This window comes from Triplophysa rosa, linkage group LG11, assembly GCF_024868665.1.
Source record: "Triplophysa rosa linkage group LG11, Trosa_1v2, whole genome shotgun sequence".
NCBI lineage: Eukaryota > Metazoa > Chordata > Actinopteri > Cypriniformes > Nemacheilidae > Triplophysa > Triplophysa rosa.
In genome coordinates this window covers 13,552,613-13,577,082 of record NC_079900.1, presented here as the reverse complement: position 1 = coordinate 13,577,082, position 24,470 = coordinate 13,552,613, and the positions used below count along the sequence as shown (strand labels likewise).

The 24,470-nt window shown below is 39.9% G+C and overlaps 3 protein-coding genes across 4 annotated transcripts; 1 reads left to right on the top strand and 2 right to left on the bottom strand.

The window, feature by feature from the left end:
• Positions 1-1,997: 1,997 nt before the first annotated feature.
• timm29 (translocase of inner mitochondrial membrane 29) lies at positions 1,998-3,951 on the bottom strand. Its single transcript, XM_057346227.1, has 2 exons — positions 3,819-3,951; positions 1,998-3,506 (listed from the first exon to the last, which is right to left on the bottom strand). Exons 1-2 carry the CDS (start codon positions 3,949-3,951, stop codon positions 2,848-2,850), a joined length of 792 nt encoding a protein of 263 aa, XP_057202210.1. The 3' UTR covers positions 1,998-2,847.
• A 357-nt stretch (positions 3,952-4,308) lies between these two features.
• yipf2 (Yip1 domain family, member 2) lies at positions 4,309-7,503 on the top strand. Its single transcript, XM_057346042.1, has 9 exons — positions 4,309-4,572; positions 4,799-4,878; positions 4,955-5,097; positions 5,221-5,301; positions 5,469-5,556; positions 5,717-5,833; positions 5,908-6,074; positions 6,153-6,335; positions 6,640-7,503. Exons 2-9 carry the CDS (start codon positions 4,848-4,850, stop codon positions 6,733-6,735), a joined length of 906 nt encoding a protein of 301 aa, XP_057202025.1. The 5' UTR covers positions 4,309-4,572; positions 4,799-4,847; the 3' UTR covers positions 6,736-7,503.
• A 2,630-nt stretch (positions 7,504-10,133) lies between these two features.
• On the bottom strand, positions 10,134-24,428 carry carm1 (coactivator-associated arginine methyltransferase 1). Of its 2 annotated transcripts, none has more exons than XM_057345376.1 (16): positions 24,174-24,428; positions 22,048-22,173; positions 20,745-20,851; positions 20,252-20,356; positions 19,888-19,998; positions 19,471-19,648; positions 19,288-19,378; positions 18,789-18,870; positions 15,976-16,061; positions 15,764-15,853; positions 14,669-14,806; positions 14,482-14,571; positions 14,285-14,397; positions 13,894-13,974; positions 12,770-12,838; positions 10,134-12,619 (listed from the first exon to the last, which is right to left on the bottom strand). In XM_057345376.1, exons 1-16 carry the CDS (start codon positions 24,313-24,315, stop codon positions 12,480-12,482), a joined length of 1,749 nt encoding a protein of 582 aa, XP_057201359.1. In that variant the 5' UTR covers positions 24,316-24,428; the 3' UTR covers positions 10,134-12,479. The 2 variants fall into 2 exon arrangements, with proteins under 2 accessions (XP_057201359.1, XP_057201358.1); XM_057345375.1 differs by having other exon boundaries at positions 10,136-12,619; positions 13,876-13,974.
• Positions 24,429-24,470: the final 42 nt, after the last annotated feature.

Sequence of the window (24,470 nt, the reverse complement as noted above, 5' to 3'; positions counted from 1 at the left end):
TCCATAGTTACATATTGATCAGACGTAATGGGAGGGGGTGGTGGAGTTATGGTCACTAGGGTCAGCGCTTAGGCTAGACTCCTTCACCCCTTACGAATGACCCATCACCCCTCTCCCAGCTTGTCCTCGCCGACCCCGAGTCCCCCCTCCTTCAACAGGATGACCACTGATCAGTCTCAGCCACTATATCCATCTGACATTGGTAGCAGAGGATGCATAGAGTGACAGTCAATAGTCAATAGAGGACAGGTTGAGGAAAGGTGGGGGAGGCTTTGTGTTGATGGAGGGCCGGATCGAAGGATAAACGAGGAAGGAAAGCTAACATAGTACATGCCAGAAACTATTGAGCCTTCTTTTGAGGTTTTACTTGTGAGGATAAAAGCATTGTTTGATATACAAAGATTTCTTAAAAAGATAGCACACCACCCAAAAAAAATTGTTATCATCTACTGACTTTTCTGTCATTACAAATTATATTATGGAGCACAAATGAGGTTGATTTTTTCATATAATGAAAGTGAATGGTTACTGGGGCTATCTGAAGAAATTGCTGTAAAAACAGTAATATTCCAGCAGTTAGGGTGCCAGAAAACACGTAAAATAAAACGATTTTATTTTTAAATAACTAATAAAACATTATAAAAACATCTGAAAAGTAAAATGACATGTTTTTCATGTTATTTTACATCCAACTTGTGAATTTGCAATTAATGTCAAAAATACATGAAAATTCTGTCAAATAAAATGTACAGTTTTTATTGTGATTTGTAACACGAGCTTGAGCAAACTAACGTTTGCGACGAACTATCCCTTTAAGTAAAATTGACTTCAAAATAAAATCTTTCATACTATGAAATCAAGGTTAAAAATCCAAGAGTACTGGTTTCACCATATTCCTAATTGTTTTGGAAAAAACAAGCGTGGAAATAGCAACCCTAACACAACATTTTTTGAAAAGTAAAATGAAATGTTTTTCATATTATTTTACACCCAGCGTGTAAATTTGCAGCTAATTTCCGCCATTTAACATTTTTAAATGTTCAAAAATTTAAATTCTTTAAAATAAAACTGTAAAATTCAAACTACAGTTTTTACAGTGTAGATATGTAACATGAGGGTGAGCGAACAAAACTGATGAATTTTCATTTTGCGGACTATCCCTTCAAGTAACCTTGAAAAATAAAATCTTTCATACTATGAAATAAAAGGTTAAAAATCCAAGAGTACTGGTTTTACCATCCTCCGATCATTTTGCATTTGGAAAAAACAAGCGAAAATACCAACCCTACCTGAAAACCATGGTGGACTTCCACTCCGTTGCTTTCATCTGCCTAGTTATCTCAGATCAGTGAGCTTGAAGGCAATACAACAGGCTGGGGACAGCACTTTAAAAGCACTGGGACGCAGGAGTGAGTGGCTCTTGTAGACAGCAGTATACTGTTAGCAAAGCTCCTCCATTTTAGCAATCAAGCAACGTTTAGGTCCCTGTGGACACTCTGATGTACAGAGTGCATCAGTACATTATGAGGATCGAGGCACATCAGATACCACTGCCCGAGGCTAAAGCAACATCCTCTGACCAGCTGAAAAATCTTTAGTGATTAGATAACAATGGTGTGATCATTTCAATATACAACAGTAAGACTGAAGTTAAAAGAGGATCAGTATGATTTTAGATGGTCTTTGCCGGAGGCAAGCCAGAGGTCTTCACTCATTAATACTCATCTCAAGTGACATTCGATATTTTTGACAGGCGGTTTGTAAATGCACACTAATGACATTATTATTTCAACATTGACCCCGTCATTTACGTAGCAAGGTTAAGTTACGTAGATAAGCCCCATGTCAAATGGACTCCCACACATTCATTAGTGTATCTTGAGTGCTTGACATCATTAAGTGCATACATTACTTTACTTTCACTCTTTTACAGAGACTAGCGCTCGGATCGTATTCTAACTCGACATGAACAGGTTAAACAGCATTTACTACAGCTGCAATCACACAGTGTTCACATTCTTTATTGCAAGAGACCTGAATGAACAATCCTCTCCAGGAGCTGAGATACCAATCAGAAAAAAAGAGCAGAATGCAGCTTCATGAGCCGGCCAATCGATACCGCCCATCTTAGAAAGGACTGCACGGGGATAGAGCCAGACTAATGGAGGAAGACAAGCCAGAGAGGAAGAGTAAAGAGATTAATCTGAAAGAGGATTTCCCTTGGAAATGAATCAAAGTTCCCCTCTGACATAGCAGGTCATTTAGAGGTAATGCGATTAATGGAAATAATTAGCCCTGTAAGCCTTTTGAACAGGCAGAAACGACTTGAATGGTTACTTATCAAAAAACGCCAATGACCTTGTATGCAGAGAAAAAATATAGTTATCGAATTGGTGCATCTGCAGCATTGAGGTTACAAATTAAATGTTTCTTTATGTGCCAACAGTCCACAGACTCAAGACACTCTGAGTGTCTTTGAGGATGAGCATGTTTTTTATTTTCATTCAGACATTTTGACTTAAACAGAGAATAAATGGGGCATTTGCTTTCTTTCACAAAGACAAGAAATTGAAATAAAAAACACAAGAATTTAAAACTAGGTTACATCAGTTTACAGTTATGTGCCATCACTCCATTTAAAGAACGGCATTTCTTGCAATTGTTCAATTCTTGAAGTTTCCACCTATTTCAACATATTTAGCAGAAAATAAAAAACTTGACACATTAGAATACCACTTCTTCTATTTACTTTTAGTTTATCAGTCAACGCAGATAATCTGTGCAATCATGCTTGTCAAATACAAGGTGTAGTATTAAAGTAAACATAATTAAAATAAAAAAATGTCTCTACACAGTACTGCTCATTTGTTTTCCATCACCAGATGTCTCCACCTTTGTCTGTACACCGTCTGACGCAATGCTCTCGTCCTCCATCACCACCGCCTTCCATGAGTCCTGATGCAGTTTTTCATTCCTCTCCGTTATCTCGGGTGACGGTGGAACTGTAGCCACCAGAGTGGGAGGCAGATGTCTGAACTCCTCTTCGTTAATATCATAATCCTTCATTTTACGATCAAGCATCCACCAGCGTCCCGCAAAGCCCACATCCAGTACCCGTTTGGGCAACTCAGCCCAGGGCACAGAAATCGCAGAACACTGTGCTTCATATAGACTGGAAACAGGGTCGTAGTCTGTGTAATAAGTCAAAGAGGCAAAGCCCAGACTGGCATAGCGCAGTCTGCACTCGTTTCGCAGTTTCACCAGGTTCTGGACATGCCCATCTGAGGTGCCACTGCGTATCCATGGTGACAGGAGAGCCAGACGGTTTGAAGTTTCTAGAAGGCAGGTCTCAAAGGAAGAATCATCGGGGTTGGTGTAATAACAGGCATACATTCCTCCAAGCAGACCTAAGTAGACAGAGGCTTTGAGGGGTCGATCTCGGGCCCCCAACACCACCTCACGACAAGCCTCCTTATAATCACCTAAGAGACTGCGACACCACACACCTAAAGACAGTAACAACAGCATCTTGAGGAGTGATCAGCAACTAAAAAAATGGTCACATTAAAAAGATTTACATTCATGCTGTTTAGCCAGAGGAGAACTGCCCCTCCAACGGAGACTGTATTATTCTACGGTACCCCATCATCTTATTGAGTTTTATACGCCCTGATAGCTGGATTAAATCCATAATTATTGTGATTTTTAAATCATAGAAATGATCACAATAGTTTGCGCGCTAAACCTACATAAGAATAACTTATCAGCAGTTATGTTGAAAGCAGAAATTTTAAATTAAAACCGATCTTTCATCTTACCTGCACGACTATTGATCAGTCTTTGCCACCTCGTGCCCTTGGATGTCACTGCGGCTGCTGTAGAGCACCATCTCTTCATCAACCACGAGGCGGCCATGTTAGCAGATGAACTCGTGAAAATCCGATAGTTCATAGTTCACGGGAGAAGTAGGAAGAACTTTCAGCAAATGACAGTTTCCAGCCGTGGCTCATTGTAACAATGCTAAACGACGAAACTGATGAGCCAACATGGCGACAGGCACAGTACGTAGAATATTATTGTTCCGGTAGGGAAACAGAATATTGCCTTTCACGTTCCGCCATGAATTGTTGTGAACCACGACTTACTTATTTAAGACCTCTCATATATATATATATATATATATATATATATATATATGTATAAGCACATCGACATGCGTACAAAATATAGGCAAACATACAGTCACAAGTGTCACATTTTGTAATCAGTAAAAACAAAGAATACACATTTAGTTCCGGCTGTGGTCCGGTCACGTGATCCTGTTTTGACGCGCCGCCGTAACCGTGCAGGTGACGTGGAGTATGGAGAAGATAATGATAAATGTATTAAGACGGTATTAAATATATCATAACTGTTATCAGATCTGTTAAGACCTTTTGAATCTCCCTTCGTCAAAAAATTCAGTCAAATATCATCAGCGCTAACTAAACGAGTGTTTCTTCCTGGTATCTTGTAACGAGCTTGAAGTTGTCAGAGTCAACATTGACATACTGCACCGTGCTGTAGCACCTGGTAAGTAAATTAATCAGCTGTTACGAAAAATGTCTATTTTTTATTTCGAGATTAAACGAAGACGTTCCGACTGATAAAGAATACTACAAAACAGAAATTAAACGTCGTTTTACTTTAGTAACCATAGTTTAGCTATGGTATTTGTTGTAAAAAAAATATAGTAAAAATGAACATGATCTCACTTCAGGAACAGTACTTAGTTACGTCATTTCATCTTTCCTCACAGACAGTATTCACATGACAACCCTTTGAGAGCTCTCCTGCAGTCTTCAGTCATGGCTAGTCCTGATGATTTAAAGTTTCAGGGTAGGCTTCTCAGTATTCCCTAATATGTGTCTTTTTCTCATGTGTCTCCATTAATCTCCATTCTGTATCGTTCCAGAGTTTGAAGAGGCCACAGATCTGCTATCTTCAAATCCTGGAGCATCAACCCTCAGCATCTCCAGTCCCGGTACCGGAGCCTCCCCTGGAGATGTCAGACTCGACCTATCAGATGATGAAGAGAACCAGCAAGAGAATTCAGAGGTGAGTTGCAAAACAAAGGGAACTGTAAAAGAGTAATATGTAGCTGCTTATTTAACATGCATTTAAGACAGTATATTACAGTGTTATGTTGGTCAACCAATAGGTTGTTTATTGTACCCACAGCTTCTTGGAGGTGAAAAACAAACCGGTGGATTTTGGACTTTTGAATACTATCAGTCATTCTTCAACGTAGATACAGTTCAGGTACAGGAGGAAAATATTGAGTTTCATACTGCATGACCTGAATGATGCATCATTTGGCTTTCACACATGGTTTTTAGACATCTTAGTTTGCTTGGTCATTTACTTGGAAGTCCTGCAACCGTAGTGCTGTTTATTTATAATGTTCATGATGTTTCTGTGTATTTCAGGTTCTGGATAGGATAAAAGGCTCAGTTATACCTTTGCCAGGAAGAAACTTTGTCAGACACCACATTCGAAGTAACCCTGATTTATATGGTAACGCGCCTTATTAGTATCCTTAATTTCACACAACACCTCTTCACAACATGGACAACCTTTTTTTGTTTTACGTTATTTACATTTATTCATTTAGAAGACTTAAATGCGAAACTTTGCATCATGTGTATTATGTGTCGTGTTGTCACTCTTCTATCAGGTCCATTCTGGATCTGCGTGACTTTAGTGTTCTCAGTGGCGATCATGGGGAACCTCTCTACCTTTCTGAGCAAGAGGGGAGACCCAGACTTTCACTACAGACCTCAGTTCCACAGAGGTAAGTTAGACTTTATTCAGTAGTAGACATTCTCATGTCTTTCAATGACTTAAAATGCTTTATTTCTATTTTAGTCTCAATAGCCGCAGTTACTGTGTTCCTCTACGCATGGCTGGTACCTCTCGGAGTTTGGGGATTCCTGACATGGCGTCAAAGTGTTGAGAGGCAGATCAGTGGATATACGTTTTTAGAGACCGTGTGTGTCTATGGATACTCCCTTTTCATATATATTCCTACCTCTGTAAGTAAAGGATAGTTTAAAAAGTGTCGGCAAACTAAATCATATCAAACCAACAAGACTTACTCTTTCTGTTTTAAGATATTATGGGCCATTCCCTTCAACTGGATGCAGTGGCTGTTGATTGTTGTTGCCATGGTGATCTCTGGGTCAGTGTTGGTCATCACTTTCTGGCCGACTGTTCGTGATGACACCAAACTAACAGCTTTTGCTACCATGGCAGTTATAGTGTCACTTCATGCCCTTCTGGCTATTGGCTTCAAGGTAACAATTACTGATTTCTCAGGTTCTGAAGGAACATTCTGGGTTAAGTATACCTTGATCAAAACCTTAATTCATGATTTAGCAAACATGCTTGGTGTGAATGGGCCTTAATTGGCTCAATAGTGCAGACCTGTTTCCTGTGTATTTTTATTTGGTTCTGTGGTATTTGATAGCGTTGCACATATGCTAACAATAGAGTTCAATTTGCATCTAATCCAGAATGCTCCTTAAAAACACTCCCTCCTTCTAACACAAAATGGCATTTGATTATTTTTACACCGGATGTTTTCCTCTTGCATTCCAGATGTACTTCTTCCAAACGGCAACATACACAGGATCATCACACCCCGCACAACACATTACTCCAGCCTCTAATCACACATCATCTACCGTGGGATAATCTCATTTACAAAACTGAAGCCTATGAGTCTTGAGATTAAGAGGACATGGAAATGCATGATGAATGTGTAGTAATTATGATCAATGAGCAGTGGAGTTTTTCGGGTTAGTGTGCTGACACATGCATTCCTAGCAAACAGATGCAAAGTGTTACCATTCTGCAACTAATCAAGCAAATGAAATAACTTAATTTAGATCAAGTAATATCACCATAATAATTTAAATATTAATTTAAACATTTGATTTTGTCGTGAGTTTCGAAGGTTTTTCTTAATATTAAAAAGGCTTACCTACTATTATTTTCCTAGTGTTATTTACCTATATTCATTTGTTACCTTTAAAGTATAAGACATATGAAAAGATGTTTTTCATTTAAATTTCGTTTGGAACATTAAAGCTGCAAGGAACCCAAATTGATTTGTACATTGATCTGACATTACTGTGAAGTGATAAGATGTAAGGTTTGCCTTATAACCCCTGACTGCTTTTCCTTACGTTCTTAACGATCTCTCATGTCTCTGTAAATTGAGAGTAAAAGTATCTGTATTCTATATTTCCTTTTTCTTGTTCAGTTTTGTGTTTTGACACTGTAAGGTGGTGAAAAATGTGGGAGAAGAACCACCACCCACTGGCCCAATGGCGGAGTCCAAGTGGCGTGGCTAAGGCATGCGTGTTCTGTCTTTCCCGCGCTCTGGGTTGTTATTGTTAACATTATTTTAATGTTGTGCAATATTATCTGACTCCAAGATAAAAGGAAAACCTTGTTGAATTATATTGTTTGTATTTTGGTTATTACGTTTGATAATAATCGTGAAATTTGGACATGTTTAATTCTCCTGCTCAAGTCAAGTCAACTTTATTTATATAGCGCCTTTTACAATTTTCATTGTTACAAAGCAGCTGTTCATGAAACATATTGACTATAAGCAAAACATTAAGGTTTTACAAGTAAAAACAAACAAAAGTGAACACACACAGAAAACAGACACACCCACAGGTTCATACACACCCACATGCATAAAACACAACTCCACACGCACAGTGCACTCACACACACACACAGCGTGGTTATCACAGAGAAGCATGTGGGCCCCCGGTCAGGCAAACAGTGCAAAATGGTGGCGAGGAACCCAAAACTCCAATGGAGGAAAAAACCTCATGAGAACCAAGGCCCAACCAGGGGAACCAGTTCCCCTCTGGCAAAAACTGCAGCATCTCTACAAGCTCGACAGTGCTTGCTCAACTAGGCTAAATAAAAAAGAAAATAAACATAGTAAAAAAGGTAGATAATAGTTTTAATATGATCATTAATAATCTAATAGCAGTTGACATTTTTGAAGTGAGGACTTGTAGGGGTGTCGCTTCACTCTTTCAGCTTTACCATCTCAGCTCTTGTCAGGTCGCCGCTTCCCTCTCTCAGCTCTACCACCAAGTCTGGGCATGGACTGCATCCTGCTCGTTGTGGTAGCCTCGGCACAACGAGAAAGACAGCTGAGAGTAGAGTACTGTTCTGCACTCTTTGATGCAACAAGTACATCAGTTGTTATGGGAAATGTTCCTGTTCTGGTTGATCTAACTAATGCAGCCTAAACCCTCAGAGGATTTGTATTATGGAAGTATAGTGTATGCAAGGTTGTAAAGATGCATCTTTAATCTAGATTTAAATTGACAAGAGTGTGTCTGCCTCCCGGACAGTACAAGGAAGACTGTTACAAAGTTTAGGCGCTAGATAGGAAAAGGATCTATCACATTACCAACTGACCGAAGCCCTGAGAACGTAGTGAATGTGAATGACTGTAATACAAAAGAAGCTCACTCAGGTACCGAGGAGCTAAACTGTGTAGGGCTTTATGGGTAAGATTTTAAAGTTAACGCGTTGCTTAATAGATAACCAGTGCAATGTTGATAGAACCGGGCTAATATTTGTGTATGAACACGAGCTTAGCTGGAGTTTTGTAATAGGCCCACAGGACAGCCACCTAATAGTGCATTACAATGATTTAGTCTTGACAAAATGAATGCACGAATTAGCTTCTCTTGCATCTGATAGTGACAGCATATGACGTAGTTTAGATATATTCTTAAAATGGAAAAACGTGGTTTTCAAATGACAGATTACTACCGAATAAAACGCCAAGATTCTTTGCTGATGACTTTGTTTTTATGGAACATCCGTCAATAGTTAAACAGTACTCATAGTTGTTACGTATGGCGGTTTTCGGTCCAATAAGTAACACTTCTGTTTTGTCCGAGTTAAGTGAAAGTGACCTATTTGTCAGGTATGGTGACCCATACCCGAAATGTGACCTCTGCATTTAACCCATCCAGAGAGTAGTGAACACACGCACAGCAAGTGGTGAACACACGTACATCCGGAGCAGTGGGCAGCTATCACTGCAACACCCGGGGAGCAAGTGGGGGTAACACGCCGGCCCTGAGAATCAAACCTTCTGGTCACGAGTCCGACTCTCTAACCATTAGGCCACAACTGCCCCTATTGACTATGCAATCCATTGTTCTATTGAACTGCTGTTTCGAGGCATCGAGGAAATTGAGTTGAGTTTCAGCATAACAGTGAAAGAACTCCTTGTCGAGGTCTTTAGGGTCAAGCTGGGGTTTTTTGACAAGGGGCCATATAACAGCCACCTTACGTGCTTTAGGCACATATTCGAGTGTCAGAGATGAGTTAATAATGCAAAGAGGAGGATCTATAATTTCTGGGAGCATATCTTTTAGTAGATTTGTAGGTATAGGGTCTAGCATGTATGTTGTTGATTTAGATGATCTAATGATTTTAGACGGTTCACCGTGATCTACGGTAGAAAACAATTGCTCTTAGACGAGCTGTAGTTAGTTTGTTTGATCAGCTAGTGTAGCCTCTGGTTGCGTAGTTATCATTTTTTCACCAGCCTTACAACACTTTAATATAAACTATATTCATTCATCCGATTCTCATTTCGCTTAGATTCTCATGCCGGCCGTCTAGTGCCAAGCTGTTAGCCGGATCTCTAGAATTCTCAGCTGGTGCGTCTCTATGGTCCACCTAGACAGGATCCTAGTCCGTCACTAACTTGAACAGGGATTTGCGGTAGCTTCACCTAAATACTCGCACCAAAACACCCTTCCTCCACACAACAACAATTTACATTATAAAGGACTCGGTCCTGGATCTGATCAGGCCACAAATGTGCATTTACATGAAGACACACCCTCAACAGTGAGCAGAATATCTTTAAACCCTCAAACCTGTTGTGAACTGCTCAACTGCTGTGGACATTTCGAATGATACCAAACATGCTGAAGATTCTTTGTTCATATAAGATATGGTATTTGTCAAATCCAATTCACGGGTGAGCTTTGAAGTGCTCCGAGTTGAGATGGATAGAAAGAGGAGAGGGGAGAAGAGAACAGATGTGAAGGTGAGAGTTTTCAATCATCGTTCATTGTTGTATGGAGATGGAGATGCAAACTCTGTAGGGAGTTCATTGTATTGGGTGAAGCTCTGCGTTTCTCAGGATGTGGACACTTTTGGTGTGGACACTGTGGAATAAAGGAATGTTCGTCAGGGTAAACCAACTACTCTAGACTTGAAATTGTTGTTCACTCTCAAAGTCAGAACATTTTATTCCTTTGCTTCACCGAACGCATACATAAAAATCACCCGTTTCAGGTCACCCCAAATCATCCCTATGTTCTTATATTGCTTCACACCTGCATGTCTTTTGTATAAAATTTTAAAGCTGCTTTTTATCCGTACAGCGAAAATGAACACTAACACATGGTTGTCAATACAGATCATTTTCAAGGACATAAAAGCATCATAAGAATCTGTTGTACGTCTTCTGAATAGATACAGTATCTTTTTGTGAAGTTGTAATTGTAAATGTAAAATGAATTTATTATTGATTATTATTAAAAGATTGCCATTATTTTGAAGACTTTCAGAGAATAACTGCTTTTGTTATCCATTTCTCACACAAAGCTATCTTATGGCTTAAGATGACTTGAATATAGTTCAAAGCTTTATTATGGTACATTTATGTCGTTCTTGGTTTAACACCGACAGACTGTTGTCACAAAAAACAGCTTTGATGTTCTGAAAATATATTTTTGTTAACTAAAGACAAACAGGTGTCAAACAACATGAGGTATGTAAACTAAAGTTTTGTTTCCGAGTAAACCAATCCATAGATTGGCACTGCATTTACTTTTCAGGAATCAGACAATACCCATTTGTGTGACCGGTTTACAAAACAGAAACACACAAAATAACCTTTAAAAAAACAAACGCCACTATAAGCAGCCACACATTTCGGGACTTCTCCAACATTTAATTTGCTCCTTTTTGTCTGTTGCTTTTTTGTGAAAGAAAAAGTGAATTCTACAAACTAGCGGACATGGTTTCTTTTATCTCATGATCGCTGCTAAATCAAACCAAATGAACTGAATGTGTGTGACTGGAAGCAATGCATATAACTTCAAAGTCTTTGATGGGGCTATCATGTGCCTGGTGTGGGAGGGGAAGGATGGAGAGGGAAGAAACCCGAGTTCTAGCTAGTCAAGTTGCTCATCTTCTCCTTCCTTCAACAAGTCTTACAACACGCAGAAGTTGACAAGAAAGGGTTCGGGGGTGTAAACTAAGATACTGCAATTCCAAACAGTTTCCTGCTGCAGTGGTCAGCATGTCCGAAGACATCCTTCTGTATTCCTTCCCCCGGAGCTGAATGTCCTTCCCAGCACTCCACAGTCCTCCTTGGCTGGTAGCAGAGGGTTTGGGGCTGGTCTTTTTTCCCTGAAATCTGTCCTTATAAATTGGCTGACTAAATTAATTTGCAGTCAATTTTTAAAGGGAGTCAGATTAGCGTCATTTTGGGGTAGGGGACTGACAAACCATGCCAGAGTCACCTTAGGAAACACCAAACAACACACAAAACAATCTGGGACTGCACTGCATTAAAACACACGCGATGAACACAGTCAGAAATAGAATGAAAGTAAGACAATCTCCATCTATGCTGTGGTCGTCTACAGGCAGGTTCCACCAGTACCGTGCTGGTAGCCGAAACAGCATGTGTCCATCTCTTCTGGTGAACGATGGTAGGTTACAAACATCTAGGTGGTCGTCTAAAGCCCATGCTGAACGAATAAAGATGCTAAGGCCAGTTGATGTCGTGGATAACGTAAAAGCCGACAGTTAACGGTTTCAATTGATCATAAATTCACATCCAGTCATTGACAGCATTTTTGCAGCTAAAAAGGTGGGAGTTTGTGAATTAAGAGGGAAGGAGTGCACATGAACGCATTCATAAAAAAAAGTCTTGTCCCGCGGTCAGCGTTTTTCCATCCGATTCCTTTTGCATTGGGTGTCGAGTCTGTTTTGTGCTTCACAGCATACTTGCAAACAAGTTCTGCCTCCTAGTGGCTGGTTGTGGAGCAGACGCCGCGTTGGTGGTGGTGGAGGAGAGGGTAAGATGAACAGTTACGCACCCTGTTGACAGGTCTGTGCGTGCTGACGTTGTAGGGCTGCGGGACGGATATGTACAAATAAAACACCAGTGAGAGTAAGAGATAGAATTTAGAATATATATATACGTATACATGTATATCTATATATAGAGAGAGGATAAAGTGATGGTCAAGAGACTGGTGCACTGGTTTTGGTATTTTAAATTTGGCTGCGGTTGGTTTGTAGAGGGGCCGGGGTAGGGGTGGGAGTTCTGGACATGCAGAGGCCATCCGTTGGCCTTAGCTCCCGTAGTGCATGGTGTTGCTGGGGATGGCCATAGGAGACGCCATGGAGATCGCTGGGCCGCCCATGGTGAACTGGTTGGTGACGGGGTAATAAGGACTGCTGCTGCTGGGACCCTGCTGGGCAGTTGTGGCCCCTGAGGAGAGAAGAAAACAAATATCCATGTAATGTCCATGACAAATCGGACCACACACTTACATTACACAGATATAAAAAGCTACATGGAAAAGAGCTTTATAGTCGTGTTTATAAACAGAACTTGTACCATGAGAGCAGTTCGCCTTACCCTGGACGATTCCTGTGCTCATGATGGATCCCATTCTGGAGTGAGTGTGATTCACAATCCCTGTGTTTACTGTCGGTGGAACAGAAAACCCTCTTTAATTTACAGTGAACATGTATACATATAGCTTATGTGACAGTTTGTGATTATAAATCAAACTCGAGTACTCAGTTTACGAAACTCTGTAAAAGATTTTTAGAAGAATGCATATATTAAAGGGGTCACGTTTTCATTTAATGCATTCAGCTGATGACTGAAAGTTGCGGAAAGTTAATGTCAATACAAAAACCCTGACGATATGACCCCTTTAATATCATTCGATATTTTCCATCTTAGTTTTTGACAATGTCTCAAGGGGGTCACACACCGGACAAGAAGCACAGCACCACAGCATATTCCGCGTGTGTAAACTCAAGTTCAAAGAGTACTTCTGGTGCAAGATTTTAACTTTTTTTAGTTTTAACTTAATTTGTAGTCTATTTCTGTATAGATAACTTTTGAATTTCTTGTACATGTTGTTTATATGGTAGAAGTCAACTATGAAAGCTTTTTCTCAATTATTTCCTGTAGTCTCAGGGTTGCAGGATAAATCGTAAAAAACAACAACAGCATGCGATTAAGCAATTTACGAAGATATTTTTTTTAGCAGTTCTGCAGTGAAGTACGGTTAAATGCTGCTGCATCTGAAAGCCAGAGGGCGCTCTCACACAGAAACTCCACATAGGTGCCACAGAAGAAGTAAAACATGACAAGTAGCTCCAGGAAATGCTTATGAGGATCTGTTTTCAAGCCTTCTCAGCCCCTTCTCTTCATGATAATAACGTATATTTATAATGATGATGTTTGACGGGTGTTGCTTTTTCAAATGCACCTTATAAGCGATTCAAACTCATAGTGATTTCAGATCGGGCAGAACTTCCTACTGATCAAAGAGCCGTGCTTCCCAGACAAGCTGCTCATAAACACAACCAACGGGTCGATTTACACCATATTGAATGAAAATCGTGATTAATCGTGCAGCCCTACACCATCTGTTTGATTAAAAGAACGTAGAGCGACGCAACACTGTACTTCTCATATGTGTGTAAGTGTGAGTGTAATATCCATACGTGCATGCGTATCTGTACCAATGGGGATGAGATTGTTGTGGGAGACTGTTGAGCCACTGCCACCAATGACAGTGCTGAGGTCATAGGCTGCAGGCATCCCTGAAACAGAGCGAGAATGAGCAGACAGAACTCAACAAATTACACAACACAACAATCCACAATGAAGGGACGCTCAGCTCAAGTCCTGTAGGGCCACTGAAAACTTTAGTTTCTAATAAACACCCCATTATGGAATATCAATCTGGAATGGGTAAGATCATCAGGAGTGTTTTTTTGGGGGTTGAGATAAAGCTGGTAGGTCAATGGCCCGCCAGCACCAGAGCCGCATGGCTATTCTGTAACTTGTAAAAGACTAAATTGGTGACAGACTAAAGATACTTTCTTGTGATGTACACGTGTGCTGATGTACCTGACACACCCATGCCTTGGCTCATGCTGTAGGTACCCCCAGTATTCCACATGTTCTCTGAGGGAGAGCTATAGTGTGATCCTGGAGGCGGGGTCGGCGTGGTGCCTGTGTACCTACAAAACACAACACAATATAAGCAACACATGGCTACATCCTCCTATCATTTTCTTTGGCCGGAAAGCAACGCTTCTACTTACCGGAAATAGGGATTCTTGAGATCAAGTAGATTACTGGACTTGGAGCCTGTCTGGTCCACTTGGGCAACAATACTAATGTCATAGCTTTGTCTGTGAGAGGAATTAAGAAGGGAAAAACAATTTACTATTTTTATGAAAAAGGGAAAGTCCCACCTTGAGGGTTAACAGAAGAGGTGTGTGTCTTCACCTCTTGTTGGCCATTAAAATAACAGTGCCTGACATTGTGTCTCCTGCTTTAGCGAAGAGGGGCGACTGAAGCAGACAGCGAACCTGGTACCAGTGAGTCAGGGGTTCTGTGGGAGCTGTGGAGAGCCATACAGATATCCTGTACAGACACAGACAGACAAACACCACATTTCAATTCAATTCGCTTCAGAGAGAAGCCGTAAATATGAATGGTCACACAACTGGAATTCATTCACATTTATACTTTGTGGAACATTATAGATCACATATGACTGTGGAAACAGAATCTCAAAGTATCACACTTTCCAAATACAGGTATCATAATGTTTTTTTACGCTCTGAAATTGGTTTCAGTTTGTAAAAATGTTGGCTTACGTGTGAACACATGAAAAATATGCCAACCGCTCAAGGGCACTTACTTCTCCCACTCATGTAATTGCAAACAATGTTGGCCGTTACAGAGACTAATGACACATAATGACAGGCGTAGATGAGACACCTATTCAAGTTTTACTGAGATGACAGAATGAAGGGCATATTAACTACTACCAACTACATCATAACACTAAAAGGTCTTCAGATTTACGTTAAAAAAAAAAATGGTGTGGGTCAGGCCCGCCAGAGAGGGTGTGAGAGATCAGTAGAAAAAATTACAATGGTAGTCAAAAGTGGTCCAGAACTGTTTGCTTTCCTACATTCTTCAAAATATCTTTCTCTGTGTTCATCAGCACAAAGAAATTCATACAGATTTGGAACAACTCGGGAGTGTGTGAGTAAATGATGAGGTGTTCCTTTAAGACAACGAATCCAATTCGTTCGTAGGGGGTTCGTAGATTATTTTTAAACAGGTTTAGCCAAGTATGCCCCAAAAGATTTGAGAATCACTGGTTTAATTGTCCCTTTCAATGCATTTCCCCAAAAATGAAGAAATAGGTTCAGTTAAAAAATTTTTTTTTAAGTATATCTGAGGCCAGAGACAGTTTAAATGCAGCACAGACTGAATTTCTTTTTCACTTGGTCCACATGCGGACCTTGTAAAGGGGACCAAGTTCTTAAAAACAAGGGGATGAAAACAAGGGGATTTGTGGGAACTTACACTGATCCCACGAATGCCACATCAAACCAGAAAGCCAGTCCGTGCACAAGGCCTGAATGCATCATGTGGAATTTAAAGGGAATTTCTATCCTGCAAAGACAAAAAACAAGGAACAAATAAATACGACAAAGACTCCGCTAACAAACTTCCTGTTGTGGTAACTTCATATCTTACATAAATTTTAAAAACCATGCATTTGGTGAAATCCATACTTGTAAAGGTCCTCTTCTTTAGCTTCTAAAAAGTTGACTGTGTATTTGACTGATTTGGCCATCAAGATCCTGATATCAAAAGTGTCCTGAAAGAAATAAGATCAATAAGAAATGGCAGGATAGCATAATATAACACTCTGTTTAGGATGATGAAGCAGTCATATAAATCAGGATAATAAGCTGTTAGGCCTCCTGTCACGGGCTGATTAACGTAGACTCACTTTCCTGCCTTGGCTTGAACTCTGAAGGCTGCTAGTACAGCAGCCCTTAAAGTCAAACCAGTTCAGCAGATCAATGTCCCAGCAGTGTAACACTATTACAGACATCACAAATGTCTGCACAGCGGACTACTGCTGGATGAATGACAACTCACAAGGTGTAAACTAAACATTTTATATACAAAATGCAGTTCTTTTAGCCTCTTCTATTAGCTCACAGAAAGTGGAAAAAGAACACGAGATGAAAATAAACAACCAAGATTATATATAGCGCTGCCACTTTACTCTAAGTTCAACATTCGTAGAGTGCTTGTATATTTAAAAACATGCTAAATAAACTTTCCTTCACACGCACATTTATAAGGTACCTCTCACCACACACAAACAGTGAGCTCAGAAACACAGACCACAAAATACAACCTTTCATCCAAAGCACAAAGTCAAGCACACATATTTTAGATATAGCATCCTGTATTACACTTTCACTTAAGTTATCTTTTAATCCAAAGAGTATGCTGCCCTTCTCATAGTTACCATAAACATTCACACTGTTCTCATTTGGTCTCCATTTACTGATATGCAACTTAAGTACGTAACTAAATCCTGCACGTATTTACCCCGTTGCCCATTCTACATTCTCCAGTTATATTTACACCTAAATCTCTTCTCTGTATTAAACTAAAGCAGGGGGTTTTTAACCTTTGCAGACCCAGAGAGCACTTAACACTGACTGTAGGGCAATAAAATAATAATACTTTAAGTTTCTAATAATATAAAATATAGTTAAATTCTGAAAATGATATAACCAACATGTTACAAATTCTTTCTGGGAAAAGTCACTCTCTCTGTCTCGCCAGTCTGTCTACAGATAACTTTCATAACTATATACCTTAACTTCATAACGTATTAAAATCACTCGGTTATTATATATTTTAATATATCTCGCAGTCCTAACCATCACAGACTTTCGGCTAACACCAATACAACATAACACAGAGACCCACCCACACCCAGACTCTCAGCTAACATAAAACAAAAAAGCTAGTTTTTCTAGTTTTTTACTTAAAAAAACAAACATTACATTAATTCAAAATGAGACACAATATACAGCCGCAAAAAAAAAATAAGAGACCATTTCGATTTTCAAAAACAACTTTTCTAAATGTACTTAAAATGATAATTTTTGTTTCATTGTGTGAACAATATTTCTCCAAATTTCAAATAACAATATTGTTTCTATTTGCATTTATTTTCAGAAAATGAGAACTGGAGAAACAGGTCAAAATAACAGAAAATATGCTCTGTATTTTTCCAGACCTCAAATACTGCAAAGAAAACAAGTTCACTTTTAAGCAATACAACAGTTATATTTGTACATGTATTTAGGAAAAGTAAAAAAATAAATGTGTGATAACCTCAATTTTTAATCACAGTTTTTATGTGTCTTGTCATGCTGTCAGTCTTTAACGTTGCTGTTGAATGACTCCTGAGGTTTGATTTTGTTGGAATTCAACAGACACTGGACTGGACACAATCAGGGGTTAAATTGGGCCGGCCCCGGCACATAGGCTGACCGTCTCGCTCTGCTCCCCGCATGTGTGCGGCTCTTCTGTTGTTATGGAGTGGCACTCCATCATGTATATTTAAGTAACAATTTACCTTTTTTGTCAGTGTATACACTTACACTGATAATCGCGGAAAGACGGATCTATATGCAACGTAACCCAACTCGCAGTCGTATATTAACCACGTGTGCGCAGAAATCATTCCCTGCGTTCCATTCCGAAGTGATCATGCCTATGCCATACACTCTTTGAACAGTAAAGCTCTTGATGTGTAAGCTCTGAAGGGAAAATGCAATTGTCCGTTTAAAATTCACTTGGCAAAAGGAGCAATAAAAACAACGTTGTTTTCTGTTTATTTGGACTAAGTGACGTTTTGTATGGTGTCCCCTTCCCGAAGGGCCTTTCGGAGGGAGATATATTCTGTTTGGAACGCACCGCATACATACAATTTTGTGGACATTAATAAATGAAGATATTTGATATTGATACAAGCAAAGGGCACAGGACAACAGAAAGATTTTATTCTTATCACATGTAGCTTTGTAAACTGCTGGCATCTAGAATGAGTTTGATCAGCATTTTATTGTTCATAGCAAAGGGCTCTCCCAACTTATATTTTACAGTTTGTCAATGAATAAGATTTTAAGCTTCATATATGCACCCCTCAAAATCCTTCACAGAGCCCTGGCACATAACAAATCCCAATATAATCCCTGGACACAATACATCTAGAAATGCTGATTTAAGGAAAATTTGGAATGGCCTGTTCATTTTCCCCCACAGCTGTATATAAATTGTATCTCAAATAGCTAAACATATCACAAAAACTCTAAAGAACTACTTTGTTGTGTTCTCCACCCCCTGCAGTTCCTTTACAGACCCTTGCTCAAGAACCCTGTCTGTAAAAATCCCAAACATAAGCTTTCGTTTTGGCTCTCTGCCTCAAAAACACCCCAAACCTTGGCTAACGATAAAAAGCCAAAATCACACACCCAAGCAACCAGTTATTGAATTTTCTTTTGTTTCATACCACAATAGGCTGTCTGAAGTATTCATCCACTGCAGCTCCTCTCAGCGCAGACAAATCCACACCATGAAAAGACGGCTGGTACCTGAAAAACAGGAAAATGTTCTGTCAGCGTTGGCTCAAAAGACATCAGAAGGCCTAAAAACTGGGCAAACTACCAGTCATCTGCTACTGTACAAATGACTCTAGTCATTTGAGTTTATCAAGAGTCTATCATTTGGCAACTTTCATTTATATTTGGTCATTTAGCAGACGCTTTCATCCAAAGCGACTTACAAATGAGGAGGTAAACAATAGAAGCAATTGGAACAACACAAGGACAACAAAAAGCATAAGCGCAGTAAAACTGGTCTCATAAAGCCTACCACAGTATACAAAGCTAAGCTTTTTTTAGGGATTAGAAAAGATAGCACAGCTTCAACTAGTAAGAAGGTAAAATCTTCTTCTATGCTTCACTCTGCTTCTATGTTTGCTATTCCCCGAATCTCCACAAAGTGCTCACCAGAAATTGGCTTTAGTGAACTGCTCCATGTAAAGCTGCTCGTCTGTGAAAGGGGCGAGGTGAACGTCTCCAATGGTAGGGAACATTTTGCCTGTAAACACAGCAGAGGTTAGAGACGGGTTGAGTGCAGAATTTGTACAACTGCTTCTTTTTATTGAATAAACCCTTGTTTCTGTCACGTACCGTTGGGCTTGAGGAATTTCTTGGCATGCAGGTAACTTTCCAGCATTCTTTCATTAAACAGCATGTAGCCCATGGGCTCAGAGATGATAATGTCCACCTGCTCAGGTAGAGAAACCTCCTCCACTTTTCCAGGAATCACCAAAACACACTCAGATAGCCTGTTACTGTTTACAAGAACCTGCGGATGTACGATAAATTAATATCAGCACTGGTTTCAAAGAACTGAGGCTAAGTGTCATCTTATTACCACGTGATTGTTATAATACTGAATGTCAAGATGAGCGATTACAAATTTATGCTAGCAGCTAAGCAAAACAAAGGTGAAAGATTGGAACTTGCATCATCCACGCATCCTTCACCTATTAAATATTTGAGCCAATTTGATAATGTTTTTAGCTCTATGTGGATTTGTCATACCTCTGCATGTTGAGCCATGGTGCTGGCCTCCACAGCATAGATTTTACGAGCACCAGCCTGAGCTGCGAAAAATGACAGAATTCCAGAACCGCAACCTACATCCAACACCACCTGAGAAAAATGAGAATCAAAATTGTTCGAGCTAACCAATTTCAATTCAGAGTCCTCTCACAACATTAAAACTGTTCTTTTCAAATAAGTGTCATGATACCCTAAATTAATGAGGCTTTTATGAACAAGAACACGATAAGCTACTCACAAAGAGCAACTCAGCAACTATTAAATTTAATGTTTGTGCATTCGTAAATAATCTACATGTGGAAATCCATTCAGAACAGCAGGAGATGTATTAAAGGGACAGTACTTTGTCTTTGAAGTCAGTATGGTTCTGGAGGATGGCTCGTTGATATGTTCCAGTTCGGACGTAATCCTGCATCATGTTTTGTTGTTGAGAGAGGTAGCCATAAAACTGAAACAAAGATAACAAGTGTCAAATATTTCCCTTAGAATATTCCCTTGTTTAGCAGACCGTTTGAATTTATATGAATCCATTAAAAAAGTTGTCAATTTTGTTTTAAATAAAACCATACTGATAAATCAAAACACACTTGGTTGGCTTATAAAAGCCATAAAAGGAATTCAAAAGAGTAAAATGTTGCATAAACTTCAAGTAACAAAATGTTGGTTTATTTACATAGCATTGAACATAAAACACAGGTCCACAGCTGTTTGTCAGAGGTTGAGCTAGTGGTCAATCCCAAAGGCCATGTACTTTCTTGCGTTTCATCTGTGTTGATTCATCTGAACTGATTCATCAAGTGATTACTTTGCATATGAATGTCAGAAGCCAAACACACCTGGAAATACTGTACAGCTGAGGACTCCTCGGTCCTCTCATTAAAGACAGATCGTTCGCCCCGATGTCCACGACAATTCTTCAGGAGGTTATAGAACGATGAAAAATCTGTGGCACAAAACCAATGGCCGCATTAGGAAACGGGGCCATACTAACTGTACATAGCATCACCTCTTTTTGAATTTCTTCAAAAGTACCATGCTTGCACATAGAGGTGTGCGGAATGGCCAAAAATCTATTTCACGGAATGAGTAATTTTATTTCACGGTAACGATATATTTCATGAAACAATCTCCCATTATAATTCTATATTTTATACCTCATTTTTCTTAGATTGATTTAACTAATTTATTTATTACAGTTCATTTAAATGCTGACCATAGTTAAAATGTAGGCAAGTTATGAAAATGTACTAAAGACATCAAATTAAGTTCTGATAATCAGATGTATTATTTATTCATATTTATCTTCTGGCTATATCATATACAGTAGGAAGATAGACAACATATATAACAATAAAGTATGAATATGCACAAACAATGAGAGTACAGTAGACTAGTGTTATAAACTGGTGTTCATGGGGTCTGTACTGTAGGTCTTTATCGCTCTTCACTCCCTATTAGATGAGCAATTTTAGTGTGTTGCGACTCTCTGTCTTTAGGTTTGTTTATTCTCGGGCTTGTTTTTGCACTGCGAGTCTCTGGTGACTCCTCACACGTCTCCCAAAACTGGAGGTAGAAGCGCGTCACATCAAAGCGCTCGCGAGCATCATTGCTCATTTCAACGCAAGTTTCACCTTGGCTCGCCTGAAGTTAAACTTTATAAAACTATTAACAGCTTTTCAAAACAACCTGACTTCTGAAATACGTGTTGAGAATGAGTTTTTTTAAATGCTGGCGCAGATCCCTGCACGAGCACTGCGGGTGAGAGAAGCACCGGACTGGAGCGGATCACTAAACTACAGACTGAAAGAAGGTCAAAAGAATGTTTGATACGTTCATTTGTTACGGGTGGATTAATTCATTAGTTTTTTTCAGAATAGCGCCTAATTTGCAGAGCGCCGAGTTAACAACGCCTACTTATTTACATTCCGCGGAATACACGGAATAGAAAAATCTCTTACGGTTGACATTTTATTCCGCGGTAACGGAATATTCCGTCATTCCGCCCAGCCCTACATGCACATGACACAAGTATTAAATGGTCTTATTTGTAATGTATACTACGACTCTGTGATTTATAGAACTCTAAAGCCGTTCTCATTTTAATTATTTTCTGCAAACAAATAGTATAAGAGTTTTTACCTGCTGGAGATGCAAACTGGAGGAGGACACTGTTACAGCCCAAAGTAACAATGAAGGATTGTTTCCCAACACGACTGCATTCTGTCTCACTTGACACTGAACACTTAAACACGCACGTCTCCTCATCTGTTGAGAAAAACACACAACCACAGATGTCCATATTGACATGATAATGACAGTGATTATAAACAGGACTGTTGCTTAAAAACACTTTTATAGTGGTGCCTTCCCTTCTCGAGACTAAAGAATGTATTCTATTAAGCTATTCAACAAAGGACCTTAATATCCGCAAAAAGTTTAAATCCAAAACCAATGCCAACCACAGTGCACATTTAACATGAACAGAACGCATATGCTTATGGGTAATTATAACAGCCACATCACCTGATCATGTTTTCACAGATTTCTGGTGGTTACGTTATATCTTTGAGGTTGCTAGGGAACAACATCATCCTGCAAATCAAACTACACAAGCGCCATTCAGAGAATTTTGCATTGGATGGTGCCACGCCACCTACCCTTACAACCACCGCAATTATAAACGGCAGTGCCAAAATGAGGGATTTTGTCATTTATATTACCAGTTGTTGAGGGATTATCTTTCCACAGATTATGTTGGTCTTCACTTATATAATTGATCTGAAAGCAACACAACCTCTAACACATCTGAAGAAAACAGCACAACAGAGGGCTTGATTGAAGGATTGACAGTCTGAGATTTCGAATAGGATTAACAATTGGCATCCGATGTTTATAAATGAAAGATTTGCTCTTTGGGCTCCTACAAACCCTTTAAACAGTTTAGTCTTACACCAAGCTAAAGAAACAACAGGTTTTCCACAATGAAAGCAAAAGAGGAACAAAAATGCAAACTTATTTGCCACGGGCAAAACTTGAAATCTGGAAGAGAAGCTCAATTACTTCCCTAACATCGCTTCAATGTAACATTTATGAGCTCATTCACGTGTGCTTATCATGCACAAATGGTCCTCATCTGTCTCACCGGTATGCATTTTAAATGAATAAAAAAACTTTGTTTTAGCATGTAAACTCTGCAAGGCTAAGGGATTGAGCAATAAAAACTTTTCAAAAGAAAAAAAGCCCATTCATACGCAGTTGGGTCTGAATGTTTGTCACGCATCTGTTTGAGCGAAGACATTCATCTCATCCGCGGGGCATCAGCAGCATGGGCTCTGAACAAAAGCCCTGAGCGCTGAATGAACATGCGGGACACTGGAGAGCTGGAGGCGGGGGACCCGCTATTGTTCCCCGCAAAACAAAGATGAATTGCCAAACGGCGCTAGCATAAAAAAAACACCGCGTAATTTAATTTGACCCCAGTCTGACAATATAGTAATAGCATAGTACAGTGTAGTAAAGTGGAAAGGCGATGCATAACTGTGAGGCTGCGATGTGCGCAATTAATCAAGTAAACTCAGCATCCATTCAACCCACCGACCAATAGACGTTAAATGGATTTAATTCAACGTAAAATTCAAAGCTTGCACAAAGAAAACATGTGCTGAATAACAGAGGCCACCTTGAGATCCCTCGAGCACTTTTTGTGCTTTTCTGAAGGCTTCATAGTAAGACTGAGGATCAGACTGCGGCTAACTTTATACGCGTCAATCCATATTCCCAAAGCGTATCCCCGTCCTGCTAAAAGTACGTCCGTAAAGTAACGTTACAACAACCTCATCCACGGGACATGTTCTGACCTCTTTGTACAAATCAGACTGTAAAAACACACAGTCTTCACTCGTTGTTGAAATGTTACAGCTCGTGATAGTTAGCTGTGTGGCAGCTAACGATAACTATAAGCAGCTTAACATAATACAAAGTGTTTATGGATGCTAACAGGCTACGATCAACGTGGTTTGGTGCCGTGCATGATAAAACCAAACCCCTGCCTCCAACAACTTCACGTTTTAGACAGCATGCCCGGGTTAGACTTAAAAGCAGCATTTGAGATAAGAACTTAAAACGTGCTGATCCAGCATGCACGCGCGAACGGGTAGTCCAACATATACACATGCCGCACACACATCACTATCATTTGGCTAAGCTAGGGAATCCCGCTCAGCTGAGGCCGGATACAAAGTCTTTAAAAGCCAGTATCTACTCACTGTTCGAGAGGCTTATCAGAGCCGCATCTTGGGTGGTTTTAATCTCCAGTCGCAAGGGCTGCTGCTCTGAATGTCGCTGTATGTCTCCATTGGCGTCTCCGATGGAGAGGAGGCGCACGCCTGAGAACACGGACACCGCCATCTTCGATCTGGGGAGAGGCAAACCGGCAGCTCGCAGCGGCTCAGATCTCTCCTGGAGTCAGTGGTCAAGATAGGCCTGACTTACTACTGCCTCCACATGGCCACATCTCTCTTTTCCTAGTTTTAGTTCAATCCCCAGGCGCAAAAACAGTACAC